General features: G+C 43.0%; 2 protein-coding genes across 5 annotated transcripts in view; one reads left to right on the top strand and one right to left on the bottom strand.

The window, feature by feature from the left end:
* Positions 1 to 2,348, top strand: part of trappc13 (trafficking protein particle complex 13) — a 55,380-nt gene extending 53,032 nt beyond the window's left edge. For all 4 annotated transcript variants that reach the window (XM_022246079.2, XM_022246078.2, XM_087144525.1 and 1 more), the window contains one exon: positions 6 to 2,348. In XM_022246079.2, coding sequence (XP_022101771.1) covers positions 6 to 110 — 105 coding nt within the window. In that variant the 3' untranslated portion in view covers positions 111 to 2,348. The remainder of the gene's footprint in view (positions 1 to 5) is intronic.
* LOC110985184 (small glutamine-rich tetratricopeptide repeat-containing protein alpha-like) lies at positions 2,105 to 12,721 on the bottom strand. The gene is made up of 10 exons (XM_022246025.2): positions 12,573 to 12,721; positions 11,014 to 11,143; positions 10,414 to 10,523; positions 9,838 to 9,979; positions 8,981 to 9,185; positions 8,011 to 8,149; positions 7,448 to 7,531; positions 6,859 to 6,896; positions 5,762 to 5,848; positions 2,105 to 4,502 (listed from the first exon to the last, which is right to left on the bottom strand). Exons 2-10 carry the CDS (start codon positions 11,111 to 11,113, stop codon positions 4,355 to 4,357), a joined length of 1,053 nt encoding a protein of 350 aa, XP_022101717.2. The 5' UTR covers positions 11,114 to 11,143; positions 12,573 to 12,721; the 3' UTR covers positions 2,105 to 4,354.
* Positions 12,722 to 12,725: the final 4 nt, after the last annotated feature.

The raw sequence follows: 12,725 nt of genomic DNA, 5'->3' as shown, positions 1-12,725 counted from the left end.
GGCAGAGTGTGTCTGGCTTGCGACTGACGGACACTTACCTGAAGAGAACGTATGAGCACGACGACGTGGCACAGATATTTGTCTACTCGGAGCAATTAGTCGGTGCGTGAACAAGCTTTTCTCCAGTACTTCGCCATCGGCTAATGTCTACGACTGAACCTGCTTGGAACTCGGGGGGGGGGGGAACCTCACTACCCTACATGGTTCCGACGTAAAACCTCAGACACCAATTACTCTGGAAGATGAGAGATTGGAATTGTTCAGAAACCTTGTATACTTGTGGAGCCTGTTTCAGCAATCCGGCATGCGTTTGTACACCTGGTCAGCCTGAGCTTTTGTTGGCAGACAGTTGTCAACACTCTTGCTTCCCGTTACCAGTCGTTCAAATCTTCGCATAAGACTTGCAGAGTAACCAGTGTTGTAGTTGAGACCGTCACGAGACCAGACACAAGACCATGCACCAGACCAGTCACATGTAACAGGGTGAACAATGAGAAAGGAATGCTTTTGTTGTAGTTCATTTGAATAGCTTGTGACTGGACTTCAGACTGGAGGTCTTGTGAACGTCTAAAGTGGTCTCAACAACTACTCTGTTACGCGCATGCAATGATTTTGACACGGCCTACGGTAGCATCTCACATCTTCCAACTGACAACGTTAGTCACAAACCCCCCTAGAACAACTGTTTGAGCGAAAGGCCTTCAAGTGAATCTTTCACCGTGCAAAGCAGTTTGAACCCGCAACATTTTTCGGCGTCTTTTTCTCATCAGGACGCAAAATGAATGGTACATCGGAACAAAGAACTCAAATTGCTATTTCTCAGGCAAACTTGAACGGAATCATCAAAAATATGGCCTTAAAGACTCATTTTTGTTTTTTAAGATTTGTCTGTGGGAATAGGCAAATGGAAGGTAGATGGAAAAGGACACCTAGAACACGCATCATGTGCATATCATGCTCAGAGAGTGTAGAGTACGTATTTGAAGCGTCCTGAGCATAATGTGCATATGATTCACGTCATCGTACATGTTCTCCTTTTCCGTCTACCCAAATGGAATACCGAACCAATCCTTCTGTATGGTAATCTGCTGTATGTATGTACAATTGTATCATGCTTGGTCACTAAGCCTTTTGTCTGGTACACTTAGTTGTCTGATTGCACTTGAACATAACCATTTGAATTCCCCAGACTAAAGACATTTTTGCTATACCTCGTGATTCGGGGCAAGCTTTTGCATAGCGACCACCATCTCTGGAATGGACTGGTTCCTTTGTGCCTTTCTTATCCATTGAAAACAGTGTATTTAGGCAAGGCATCTCTTATGTAACTAAGCAAAAGCTTGCCCCAAATCATGAGGTATGGCCACAGTGTCTTTAGTCTGGAGAATTCAAATTATGTTCATGAGCATTTAACGAACTCAGTGTACCAGATTTTATTCAAACTAAACTCGAAAAAGACTTACTGATATATTGCAGACTCCCTGCATAAAAAATAAATCTATCAATACATGTAGGAATTTCTTGCCATTTGCATGTGCATTGATGATGCTCTGCTAGGCGTTTTTTCCAAAGAGACAATGTAATTTATTTTACTAGTACAAATAACCGTCTTTCTTGGCAGTCGAGTGTCACTGTCCATTGTCCTTTCAACTGACAGAAAGGATTTGGGTTCAGACTTGAGTGTTTCTTAGCTGAAAGGAAAAAAATGGAAGTACAATATTTTGGACGGGTGAAAATGAAACAGGAGATGCAAACAGGTGACAAGAGATTTGAATGAACCACAGCCAAGAACTTTGTTTTCCACACCCTCCTCAAAATTAATGTTACAGTCCAACTCGGACAGAAGCACCGCCAACGCTGGTCAGGGATGCTCATTTTGTTGGCAGTGATGCGACCGTAATGGGTACATAGTTGTTTGTGAACCAGCAAAATGCACTTCTGACCAAAGGAGCGTCCGTTGCTAGGAAAACTGCGCCCTCTCTTGGTCCAGCTCGGGGCTCATATTAACAGATTTCCAAATCCCACGAAAGCCAAAATGACAACAGAGATCCCTCATCACAAGGTACACCTTACCATTAACTTGATGGACCAAAGTGGGCACTACTTCTTCAGTATTCGAATTCTCAGTATTTTATTGAGTTTTCATTAAACTTTACACCAACAAATTAAAATAAAACTGATATTATGACAAAAGAATGTATCAAGTAGTATACAAAACGCTCGTGTAAGGTTAATCTTGACTGAGGCATTGGGTAAATCTGGCCTAGTGTGTGTATACGGTGCGTGCACTGCAAAACTGGATGAAAAAATAAAGACATCAATCCTGGAAGTGACGGACTGAGACCTAACATGGCGGTCTTTCAACTCAACGGGCCATGCATGACGTACATGAATGCATTACACTATGTACATGTACATGTATGCTGTACTGTACGTGTACGTTGTGTCTGTGGGCATAGCCTGCTCTGTGGGTTTACGGTAGTACTACTTGTACGGGGGTTAGTGTGCCGTGATAGTACACGGTGGCTTGTTTGCCGTGAGGCTCGATAATCTCCCCTCGACAAAAAAGCGTCCAGACCGCCTTTGGACAAGGCTAACATAAGGTCAACAAATTTACACGTGTAGCATGTTTCAATGTTGGCATGTTCCAAAGCAATTCACAGATTTTGCCTACGTACCAAAATAGCGGCCTTTCAGAAGTTTTTTTACACTAAGCTTTTTTCCAGTATCTACCAACTTAGTGAGAGATTAGATTTCAAATTGCCACCATGTCACAGAAGGGCAGAGTCTTTCCAAATAATGTCAGAATCTTAATGTTCACTGAAAAACTGATTTGGAATTAAAAATCAAATTCAACATCCCAATTTACGGCAATTTTTTTTAGAGCAATGCGTTTCATTGGTATTTTTTCTGGACAAGAAAGGAAAAATATGTAACGTGAATACAAAACCAAGAGTTACAACAATCTAATGATCAGTTATACAAATCCTGTGGCTGAAGTTTTTGAGCAGAAAGACTTGTCACAGTGACTGATTCAAACCAACCTTTTTTTTTTCACAACATGAAGCTTGCAACAAAAAGACATCAGCTAAAATATTGGTTGCTCAGATATTTTTCTTACGTAACACAAGGCTCAGATATATTTTCTAACGTGACACAAGAAAGTAACCTCTTGAACTGCAAGTGGCAAGTAACATGATTCTGTCAAATGCAATGACCAAATCTTCCTTCTCTACGAGAGAGTCCTCGACATCATCCTGCTATGGGGTAGTGCGGTTGGGTTCAGGCCGTGTAAACAATTTTCTGAGAGCAGAAAAAGGCCTATCACTGGGCCGTGCAAAGCAGACAATTCTCTGCAGATTTTGTGTTTCACAAGCGTACCAAGTAGTCTGGCTTGTACGCAGGCAACTCTTCCAGAGTAGAGGGTCCATTGCTGTGAGAACACGGCTTAAGGTTATCAGAGCCAGAAAATCTCTCGCAAGTTTCCGGCCAAAATGTAGGCTGGGATAGCAAACTAAGACTAAATCCAAGTGGTGAAATACTAAATCTGAGTAGTTATCAATAGAGTTAAGCAGACAGAAAGCTCTCTGACCTGCCCCAGTACACGCTGCTGTGGCCAAAGTTGCCATGCCGCTTAAAAGAAATTCCTCCAACTCCAAAAGGGGTGAAAGAGCTAAACGCTGAGCGCATTTAAGCAGTGCTGTAGTCGAGACCACTTACGTCCTTCACAAGACCACATGACCGCCAGTCTGAATGCAAGTCAGAAGCTATTCAAAAAATGAACTGCAAGAAAAACATTCCTTTATCATTGTTCAACCTGTTACTTGGGCTTGGTCACACGATGGTCTCGACTACAACACTGATTTTAAGGCATGGACACAATGGTGGATGCGCAGGCCAGGGGAATTTATCGCGTTTGGTGTACATGTACTTGTCTAAACAGAATTTTCTTTCCAGAGGCAAGGGGCACCATTTGCTGTTCTTCCACTGTGCCACAGCCACGCTACAACGGCAGAACGTTGCCAAGCAGGTGTAGGGGCCTTAAGTTGTTTCTTTCTCGGCTGTTTTGTACAAGATATTCATGTAGGAAAATGAAGATTCGTTTCGAGTTGCATTTTAAAAAAAACGGAAACAATTTGCCTGTAAGCTGTTCACATTTGTCTCTTACCTCTGCCCTGCTGCTATGGATGTGGAGAAAGTTCTCCTGAAAGAGCCTAGCAGACTAAAGCCAATTAAGCAAACATAGTTTGGCTGAGTGGAACGTTTGTTTTCATCTCATTCAAAATAAATTCACACTTTATTGTCGTCACGTGACGCCCGATTCTAAACGTAGGAAATGATTACAGAAAAATTATTAACTTGTGGGCGGCTCTGGACTGCCTTCTGATTGTGGGCCGGCCCCGCCTCCGCCCCCTGGCTGGTTTTGTCGGTTGCGCATCCCTTGGATCTGCTGGACAAGGTCTGGGTTCTGCTGCTGGATCTGGCTGGCTATTTGCTGCCCGCTGGAAAGAGAACAGCACCCCAAAATGTTCATTAACCGAACACGGTCCACAATCCTCCAATTTTCAAAACTTGGTTGTTTTTTTTCACAGAGCCCAGGGGCCTAGGTTAAAGTGACACTCAGTTTCTTAGAATGGGCACCTTCTTAAGTCAGAAATACCAACCCTAGAAAAAAGATTCTTTGAAAAACGAAAGAACTGCAGTAACACCTTGGAAGTTAATCTCTTTTCTGAGTTTTGTGGTTCTGAGATGAATTGTTTGTTTTAAAAGTCTATAAACTACCATTAAATTTTTCATTGCACCGTAACTGGCCAAAGAAGGAAAACCTGCCTTGGACTGATTTCTAGGCCCAATGCCATAGCACTGCTTCGCAGCAGAAAAGTTGTGCATAGTGTAGCAGGAAACTATCTCACGGCACTATTTCACGGCGCTACTTCATTGCATGGTTGTGGTAACAGCTGCTCACATTTGTACATTCCCACTGTTGCGTCACTGAGGTAAGCAAATTTTTTCCTCCGAGGTAAGCAAATTTTTCCTCGGAGGTAAGTGAGCCTTCTGTTGAGCTTACTGCTAATGGTCGCCATGAAATATGCGGAGACTCTGTTAGCGTAAGATTGTGCGCTTAGCAGCAACGTGAAATTGGGCTGCCAATTTAATAAGCACAATCAAAATCTGTGAATTTGGCCATTTGTTGAGCAATGCACGGAAACTCCAATTTTGAGCCAATGCACAGTGTCTATGGTCCCAGGACACACCCAGATTTTTCCACTGTCATTAACCTTCCCTGATGCTCAAATGTCAACCAGGAGGTTTACCAGGAGTCGTCAGGTTTCGAGAAGCTACTGCCTAGCCACCAAGACTTGATACGAGCCCCTTGAAAGTTTAACACGTTGACTGCCAACTGTAAGTATGCTCACAGTAACAGTTGTACTAGATTCTGCCACGACGAGTACACTCGTAAGAAATGAAAGGCTAATGTAATGTAAATTGAATACACTGGCATCACCGAGAACATGACAAATTCGCTGCTGGCAGTGTGGACATACATCCATGTAATGCTCTTGTTCAAATAGACACCTGAAAGGTACCCATTAAATATGGGCCCATGGGTACAACGCTTGGCACATGGGAACGCCCTGTGAGATTATGTGCGACAGTCAACGTGTTACGGGTAAGGAGGTACCGTTGGGCAAAGGATGTGTCATTGAATTCACATTGGCTTTTTTTCCCCTCTAACTTCCCTTGTTGGACTCGTACTCACACTTGTAGGAGGTTTGCCATGCTGGCTTGCTGGTCTTGGTTTTGGTTGCCTTCCGGCTGCATGGCTTGCCCCATCAGGGAGCTCATCCTGCCGACGACAAAGCCACAAATCATCAAACTCTACGCGGCAGGGTCAGCAAGGTAAGTGCATCATACTTCGAGGCAGTAAGCTGGGTTAATGGTTTTTGCCTATCTCTGTAAGTCTAGCAGTCGGGCCCATCACCAGGGGACCCAAGGCCCCCCCACCCTCCGGGGAGAAGCTGGCCCCCTCATCGGTAAACAGCACAAGGATAAAAAATATTTTGTTCTTGTGATTTGGCCCCTCTGTACCCCCTTAATGCCCAAAGCTGGCAATGGGGCTGCCAGCAGTGTTGTGGTCAAGACCTCTTGAGACACAAGACCAACACGAGCCCTCCAGTTTAAATTTACATCACAGGCTCTCAGAACGAGCTGCGACCAAGCCAGTCCTTTGGTCATTGTTCAGCGTGCCATTTGTGACTCGTCTCCGGCTCGGTCTTATGTCTGGTCTTGAGAAAAGGTCTTGTGATGGTCTCGACTATGAGACTGACCGGGGATACAGGCCACGTCCGGTTTAATTGACTACGGCTAGATTTAACACACACGCCTATGGAAGCCGCATATTAGTGGCTTAGTGCATTTCCCACAGACATTTGTCATCTGCAGCCACAGCTGCATGATATGGACTCTAACAAACTCGGTCTGACACCCTGACTGCTGGTTCCAACATATACAGTCACGCACTACTGGTGAATGCCACCACAGTGTTCTTCCTCAGTTTACAACTGAATGTGCACAAATCTCTACACTGCATGCTTTTGCCCATGTCTAAGCAGACGAAGACACATGGGCAGGTGCACACAGTTGGATTGCTTAACAAGCAATTGTCTGTTACGAGACTGTTTCCCAGCAGAAGATGGACTTTCAAGGACTAAATTTAGTCCTGTTTTGTTTTGTTTCTTTCTGTAAAATGTGCACAATAATGTGGATACCTGCAGTCACTTGCTCTGTAAACCAAACCTTCAGGAAGGGGGATTAAACATCGGTAAATTTTTTGATAGATGGATAGGCCCAACTTACATGTTTTGCATCTGGGGATTCTGTAATAACGTTGATGCCTGGAAAAAAACAGACAAATGAAGTCTTGATTTATGGACAAACAACAGCAAATGTAACCATGTAAAAGTTTCTGTAGCACTCTGTGTAACAGTATGCTTAGAAAGAGCCAAACAAAATGAAGATTTTCCCTTTTGGCTGTGTGTGTTGTTTTCTGTATCGAGGAAAATATTGATCCATCTTGAGTTTGTGTCTCAAATCACGTAGCAGCTATCTGAGGCCACATTAAAAAGATTTCTTCCTTCGTTGTATGTTATTTCAACAATACGAAAGTTATTGAGCCAGTTTGCTCCGTTGAAAAAGGCTTAGTTTACAACCTACACGGGTTGCAATGCGGGTGGCAGGAACTAATAGAAGCCCCTTCGTGGCAAATTCAGGTAAAATGGTAAGATTTATAGTGATAATATTTTTTTAATCTTGGCAAATGCTTGGAAATCCATCTTTAGTTATTTTTACTTTTCTTGACAGGGCTGCATTTCCAATATGCACAGAATGGACTCGACAAGAAGTACGCGGTCTCATCAACCGTTCAAGAGGTTGGCATTTGGCTTACCGCATTCATGAGTGCTGGGTTGTTGAGGAATGATCCGAGGTCCATACCGCCCAGACCTGGGCCCAAGTTGGGTGCGCCACCTCCCTACGTCACAAAAACAATGACGAAATGAAAACCAAAAGCTCATACAGGTGATGCATTTTCCATCTGTTGTGGTTTTCATGAAAGTTCTTGGTGTTTATTTTGGATTGCTTTTTGTGTTCAGGTGTGCGCATAGGAATTAGAAATTTGGAAGGAATTCCAGATCTTTGACCAAGGAATGGGACCGTCATTCTGGTGTCCATAGGCAAGCCACATTGCAATGAGTTACTGCCTGGTTTCAGTATATTCGCTTAAATGTGATTGGCAGGATAGAAAAAATGTAAAGCCTTAACCCAGAATACAGATCAGAACATGTTGCCTGAGAAATGTACACGCCAAGCACAAATTGGCCAAGAACCTGTCATGAGGAATTTGTAAACTGTGATTTTTGGCCAATGACTAGCTTTTGTGAAGACCTAATGTGGTCTATGACATTGGCTCCAGGTGAGCTGGGATAAAGGTTGAGTTTTTGTGTGTCTCACCCCAAGGTTGGCATCTTTGAGTTTCTTCTCGGCGATGCGGAGGTTTGTCTGGTAGCTGTCATTGTCTGGCTCGAGCTCCACTGCCTTGGCGTAGGCGTCTTTCGCCCGGCGTAGGTCATTCAGATGTGTGAATGCAAGCCTTCAATCAAGTAGAAAAAGTGGGAGACCCAGCTTTGAGATAACAGCATCCTTTTGGCCATTTGATCACCGGAGTGTAACTTTGCGGTTAGGGTTTATAGCTTGTGAGTCACACAGGGTCAAGGACTTGAACATAGCTGCCGGTCATATTATGTGTCCTTGGGCAAGGCACTTTACTGTCATCCAAACTTGTAGACTCAAATCACTTGACTTGGACTTAAGTTGGACTCCAGTCGCTATTTTTGTGACTTGTGACTTGACTCGTAATTATCAGTTTTTGACCTGTGACTTGATTTAGACTTGCAAAACATGACTTGTTACTAATGCCAAGTCAGAAAACTGCTCAATCGAACCCATTAAAGTTTTAACTTAGCCTGACCAACTTACGCCTAACATTCTTAAAGTAATCAGCGTAAGACTTCGTTCAGCTCTTGACTTCTACTTCAGTCTTGTCTGCCCAAGGCCACATCGGAATCACTTGGTTATGGCTTGAAATCGTACATCATGTGGCTTGACGTGTACTTGGACAAAAGACTTATGACTTGCTTGTGTTTGGACCAAATTGACTTGTGACTTGACATCAAATGACTTGACTTGTGACTGGACCAAATGACTTATGACTTGGCTTAGACTTGCAAAATTTGACTTGTGACTTGACGTGCTACCACCTCTGCCATCATCTGCCTGTCTGCACCCAGGATTGTTAATGTGACCCAGATTCAGCTAGAAAGTGACTTCCAATGGACTTGCACCGTACCCAGGGAGAATGAAAATATTCTGAATTGCATGTTGCCAGCTAAAGACTGACGACTCGGACGAACTTTAACCTCACCCCATTCTGCCGTAGGCTTTGCTGTAATTGGGGTCGATCTTGATGGCCCTATCGCAGTCCTCTAGCGCCCTCTTGTGGTTGTCTAGCTTGCTGTAGGCAGCAGCTCTGTTGCTGTAGTAGACGGCGTTGGTGGCATCCAGGCTGACCGACTTGGTGTAGCAATCGACGGCTTCGCTGTACCTCTCCCGTTTCATCAGCTCATTGCCTGTGTGGGACGTTAAGAAATTCAAATTTTCATCGGCATATTGTAGTAATTTTGTGGCAGGCCACAGAAGAATGAACATGAAATCTAGGTGAAATAGCCAAAAAGTAAAGTATAAGATGTGGTCAAAGTGGAGCAGGGTAGGCAAGTAATTGTCAATTTCAATCTTCATAGGACTTTGTCCAATGACTTTCAATTCACAGTGTATTGAGGCCTTTCATAAGTAACAGGGTGAACGATGACAAAAGAATGCTTTTGTCACAGCTCATTTAAATGGCTTGTGAAGTGGCTGAAGACTGAATGACTTGTGATGGACTTGCAAGGACTTGCAGGGACTCATGACGGACTTGAATAGAACACTGTCAATTCGTAATGGAAAAATACGGGCAGTAAGAGATTAAGAAATCATCTTGTCAGAGAAAAAGTTGCTTGGGCATGAGAACAGCTTGAATATGAACACAACAACGTTTTTCTGATCAGAATAAATGTGCACCATGCTTAGAAACTTCCATCTGGAGAGGTTTATGAACATTAACCGGAAATTGGTTTTTATCAATCTGAAATGAGGAAAGCCATCGCCGTAAAGTGTCCTGCCTGAGGATACAACCTACTAAGCACAGCCAGAAGGGAATTCAAGTTTCGAACCAGCACGTACCCTGATTTTTGAAGTCTTCGGCCTTCCGTTTGTCCTCTGCTGTAGGCTGAGCCCCGGTTGTCGGGGCGGCTGAACACACGTCCGGTGCTGCCGGACGTGAGGTATCCGGTTCCATATATGGGTCAGTTCTACCCCCAGCATCCTAAAAAAAACCAACCAACAAACAAACAAACAAAACAATGCTTTAATGAAAATATGAGAGTGTTCTGTGAAGTCTCAAATTTCTGCCAGTTTTATTACAAGTGAAGAGGCTTGATTTGGTTACACAGTGCACATTAGAATGGGCTGTAGGGTTACTGCAAACTGTTGCAAATTGGCAAGATCTTGGATAATCTTAAACAGATCAGCACAGACAGAGTTGAGGCTAACACTGTTTTTCTCGTGGAGGAAAGTCAGAGGAAATTAGGGACACAGGATCATGCCAGACTTGTACCTTACGTGACTTGAGCAGAAAGTTCCATAAGCACCCAAATGAGTGATATCCTTCACCGACAAATGTTGCGAGCTTGTACTCTAAACTCCTTCCGTCTTGAACCAAAGTCAACAATGATACACTAAGCCCTGAAATCTACGTACCTGCGTTCCATACACCGTGCTGAAAATCTGCAGCAGTGAACGATCTGGTCTGAGAGCTCCATCGTCCCTTGTGTTGATGCCATAAGCGGTCTCCAAACACTGCGCTGCAACTTGGGGTTGAAAAAGAAAAATTGGAAAGTCTCAGACAAAATCTGTTACAAATTAAAGAACAATTTTTTAGTATACTTTAGGATAGGTAGTGTTGCGAACTTTGACCCAATGTAACCCCCTCGGGGTGCGTAAAGAACCATACAGGTACTAAACGTTGAGGAAAGAGCGTTGTTAAGATTACAAAACAAATTCACGTGATAAAAATACATTACTTCTGTTACAAGGGATTGGCGTCATTGACGATACCAATGTGGCCCATGGTATAATGTCTATATAATATGATTTACTGTCACAAAAAACTGTGAACTGAATTAGACATGAAAAATGTGTAGTCTTAGTCTAAGTGCTCAAAAAATTAATCGTTAGGCTTACTGTTCTTGTCAAAACCCCATTTGAAACCTGGTACATTTATTTTGGAATTGGAGCAAACTGAAATTGGGTAATGTCCCCATACAGGATAATATGAAGTTAATTCTCTTATTGTTTTACCTTCGATGCTTTCGGCTGCTTCTTCTCCGAGTGTGTCGCCCTTGATCTGATCCTCCAGGAATTCCAAGATGGAATATACGACCTGCTCGACCCTTGCCATCTCGAGACTCGAGCTCTATTCTTTACTGACCTAGCCACAATAATTATGATTCGTTAGTTATGAAGTACATCTGGGCATGTGGCCAGAAAGACCAATTCTGATGTGAAGTTTAGACTCTCTAAACTGTAAATACAATCCTAGAGTCGCTTCAAACTTTGGTAATAAATAATAAACTCTCAGTGTGGTCAGTGAATGAGCAATTCTCATGGAAGTCACTCGGAAACGGTGCTTTTTGAGAGGAACTGATGATGCCTAGGACTTGTTGAACACAGGAATAATATTTGTCTTAAGTCACAACAGTGTTTAAGAAGCAAGAAACTGGCTGTATTTGGGGCCTGTTTGTTTCGTTTTCGCATAGATCCAGATCTCGATGAGCAATCCTTCATTGGTTCACTGGCACCAGAATCTCCCTCAGGATGGAGTGAGTCAGCGCTGGGATTACTGATCGAGATGGTATGCCTGTCTGGCGTTATCGTGGAGTTTCCCGAGAGGCACACTTTGACATTTCCCTCGGCTTTCATCATGCAGTGTTGCCAAATCTCTTTGCTGAAAAACTTCAAATCCATTAATTTAATGCTGGTATTATAGCCTTGGGGAACGATTCCAGTGTCGTGAAATTTAGTCCAAAATTCAAAAACGGTGGTATCCAGAAATTGGGCACATATTGGCCGGGGTGTTCCCAAACCTGGCACGCTTGAAGAAATCTCAGAAAATCCCACATTAACACTAATGCACTTCTTCAAAGTTAAGTATACTCATACTTAACCGACTACAACTTACAAGTCTGAATGACAATGAATTGAATATTTTTATTGTTGGGGGGGGGGGTTAGCCTACATTTTGAAAGAGTTCACTGCGACTGTGCATTTTGAAAACAAAAGCAGAAATTTTAGGTCAAAGCAGAATTTCAAAGTGTACCATGTTGGGGCTGCACCATGCACATTTTGTTTGGGTACATCAACAATGATAATTCTACTAGCGATGTCCACGATGAGGAAGTTCTTATGCCTGTTTAAGTCAGTAACATTGTCCTAAAAGTGAAAGCCAGTGAGTGAGGCTATACAATCCATGGACATGAAAACATAGACATTTTTGTCTGTTCTCATGCATGTTTATGCAAGTTAATCTTTCATCAAAGTCAAAAACCATGGCTAGTGCTAACTCGATCTTTGGACCTAGGCGTACATGATGAGTAGGCATAGTAGACCTTAACAGTGACGTACGTTTGATACTTTGCTGCCTAGATCCCAGGCCCGTTCCGCCATGGCATTATTTCTGGGACCTGTCACTATCGGTTTGACCATTGTCAATGTCATGAATGTGGTATGACTTGTCATAATGTGTCATGGCCCTATGCAGTGCTATGTGCATTCGTAAGATGACATCAAAATGATTCCAAGCTTTAAATAGTTGAACACTGATGTACAAAACCAAAATTACAAAGAAAGGAGGCAATTACCTAATGTACAGATCAATTTGACAGTTGAAACTCAGGTCCAAATTATTCTTAAACAAGAACAGAACACAAAATATTATGAACGTGATGATTCACGCCTCTGCCACCGACTCGTGATAAATGAATCAGAAACCAAAGAACACGTCTTTCAAAGCA

Source organism: Acanthaster planci, linkage group LG12 (assembly GCF_054643075.1).
Source record: "Acanthaster planci isolate LZ-2023a linkage group LG12, COTS_SCS, whole genome shotgun sequence".
Taxonomy (NCBI): Eukaryota; Metazoa; Echinodermata; class Asteroidea; order Valvatida; family Acanthasteridae; genus Acanthaster; species Acanthaster planci.
The sequence above is the reverse complement of the archived record's forward strand: the minus strand, read 5'-3'. Positions and strand labels throughout refer to the sequence as shown.

Coding starts and splice junctions, on each gene's coding strand:
- LOC110985184 (XM_022246025.2), bottom strand. CDS start 11,113: ATGGCAAGGGTCGAGCAGGTCGTATATTCCATCTTGGAATTCCTGGAG. Junction 9,186..9,837: donor CGAAGACTTCAAAAATCAGG/GTACGTGCTGGT, acceptor CGTCCCACACAG/GCAATGAGCTGATGAAACGG. Junction 5,849..6,858: donor AATCCCCAGATGCAAAACAT/GTAAGTTGGGCC, acceptor TGTCGTCGGCAG/GATGAGCTCCCTGATGGGGC.